At 45.9% G+C, this 2,359-nt stretch overlaps 1 protein-coding gene across 1 annotated transcript; it reads right to left on the minus strand.

The window, feature by feature from the left end:
* Window positions 1–1,085: 1,085 nt before the first annotated feature.
* LOC112079862 (cytochrome P450 3A27) lies at window positions 1,086–2,109 on the minus strand. Its single transcript, XM_024145675.2, has 3 exons — window positions 1,965–2,109; window positions 1,658–1,878; window positions 1,086–1,342 (listed from the first exon to the last, which is right to left on the minus strand). Exons 1-3 carry the CDS (start codon window positions 1,977–1,979, stop codon window positions 1,120–1,122), a joined length of 459 nt encoding a protein of 152 aa, XP_024001443.2. The 5' UTR covers window positions 1,980–2,109; the 3' UTR covers window positions 1,086–1,119.
* Between the last annotated feature and the right edge of the window lie 250 nt (window positions 2,110–2,359).

The raw sequence follows: 2,359 nt of genomic DNA on the forward strand, positions 1-2,359 counted from the left end.
AGTGATGATCAAACAGGCAGTGACCATGTTAAAACAGGCGGTGACCATGTTAAAACAGGAGGTGACGATGTTAAAACAGGCAGTGACCATGTTAAAACAGGCGGTGACGATGTTAAAACAGGCAGTGACCATGTTAAAACAGGCAGTGACCATGTTAAAACAGGCAGTGACCATGTTAAAACAGGTGGTGACCATGAGCTTAAACAGGTGGTGACCATGTAAAACAGTCGCTGACCATGTTAAAACAGGCGCTGACCATGCTACAACAGGTGCTGACCATGCTACAACAGGTGCTGACCATGTTATAAAACAGGTGCTGACCATGTTAAAACAGGTGCTGACCATGTTAAAACAGGTGGTGACCATGTTAAAACAGGTGGTGACCATGTTAAAACAGGTAATGACCATGTTAAAACAGTGCTGGACCATTTGTTAGAAACAGGGTGCACCTGTTAAAACAGGCGTGACCATGTTAAAAAAGGTGTGTGTGACCATGTTTAAAAACAGGTTGGTGCCACATGTTAAAACAGGCGGTGACCATGTAAAACAGGTGCGACCATGTAAAAACAGGTACTGACCATGTTAAAAACAGGTGCGACCATGTTAAAACAGGCAGTGACCATGTTTAAAACAGGCCGTGACTATTTAAAAAGGTGGTGACCATGTTAAACAGGTGGTGACCATGTTAAAACAGGTGGTGACCATGTTAAAACAGGCAGTGCCCATGTTAAAACAGGTGGTGCCCATGTTAAAACAGGCGCTGACCATGTACTTAAACAGGTGCTGACCATGTTAAAACAGTTGCTGACCATGTTATAAAACAGGTGCTGACCATGTTATAAAACAGGTGCTGACCATGTTATAAAACAGGTGCTGACCATGTTAAAACAGGTGCTGACCATGTTAAAACAGGTGCTGACCATGTTAAAACAGGTGCTGACCATTTAAAACAGGCCGTGACTATGATAAAACAGGTGGTGACCATGTTAAAACAGGTGGTGACCATGTTAAAACATGTGCTGACCATGTTAAAACAGGTGCTGACCATGTTAAAACAGGTGCTGACCATGTAACAGGTACTGACCATGTAAAACAGGTGGTGGCAAGTGCAGCCTCTATCTACGAATGATAGGGATGTTTGATGATGTCATATTCTGTCTGCTCAGGTGAGCGTCTCACCTCGGTCTCGTCGCAGACGGAGAAAGTGAAACTCTGGAGGATCTCGACCATGGCCAGTTTGATCATGATCAGGGCGAAGCGCATCCCGATACAGTTCCTGGGCCCCGCCCCAAACGGCATGTATGTGTACGGATCAATAGACTCCTTGTTCTCCTTACTGAACCTGGACAGGGAGAGGGCAGACACATTRCACATTGTATTGTAGTTGATTTGTGGTTGTGGTTCAGACACAWAACACATTGCACTGCAGTATTATAATGCAAAATKAAAAAATGCTATTGTGTTTGTATTGTGGTTGTGTTATGGTTGTATTAAGGTTGTGTTATGGTTATACTGTGGTTGTTTTAAGGTTGTGTTATGGTTGTACTGTGGTTGTATTTTGGTTGTACTGTGGTTATGTTATGGTTGTGTTATGGTTGTACTGTGGTTGTATTAAGGTTGTGTTATGGTTGGATTGTGGTTACGGTGCGGTCAGTACCTCTCTGGTTTGAACTCCTCAGGGTCGGGCCAGATCTCTGGGTCACGGTGGAGGGTCCACGTGGGAACCATGACAACGCAGTCTTTGGGGATGACGATGCCGTTGAYCTCCACCGTCTTCTTGGCGATCCTATCCAGTCGCGGGGAGACGGGGTACAGTCTCAGAGACTCGTTCAACACACAGTCCAAATAGTCCATCTGCATCAGAGCTTCGTACTGGATCTGGATTGAAGCCTGCACCATGGTTACATACACATTCAGTACCTCACACATCTGGCACCGGTGGTTACATACAATCAGTACTTCACCACATCTGGCACCATGGTTACATACACATCAGTACCTCACCACATCTGGCACCGTCGTTAACATACACATCAGTACCTCACCACATCTGGCACCGTGGTTACACTACACATCAGTACCTCACCACATCTGGCACCAGGTTTACACCTATTACCTCACCACATCTGGCACCGTGTTCATACTAACATCAGTACCTCCTTCACCACATCTGGCACCTGGATCGCTTACAATCAGTACCTCACCAATCTGGCACGCGGGTTACAACACTCAGTACCCTCACCACATCTGGCACCTGGATACTACACCATCAGAACCTCACCACATCCTGGCACCCGGGATTACCACACACATCAGTACCTCACACATATGGCCGCCCGGGGTTACATACACATCAGTA

The sequence above is a fragment of the Salvelinus sp. IW2-2015 genome, unplaced genomic scaffold, assembly GCF_002910315.2.
Source record: "Salvelinus sp. IW2-2015 unplaced genomic scaffold, ASM291031v2 Un_scaffold9949, whole genome shotgun sequence".
Taxonomy (NCBI): Eukaryota; Metazoa; Chordata; class Actinopteri; order Salmoniformes; family Salmonidae; genus Salvelinus; species Salvelinus sp. IW2-2015.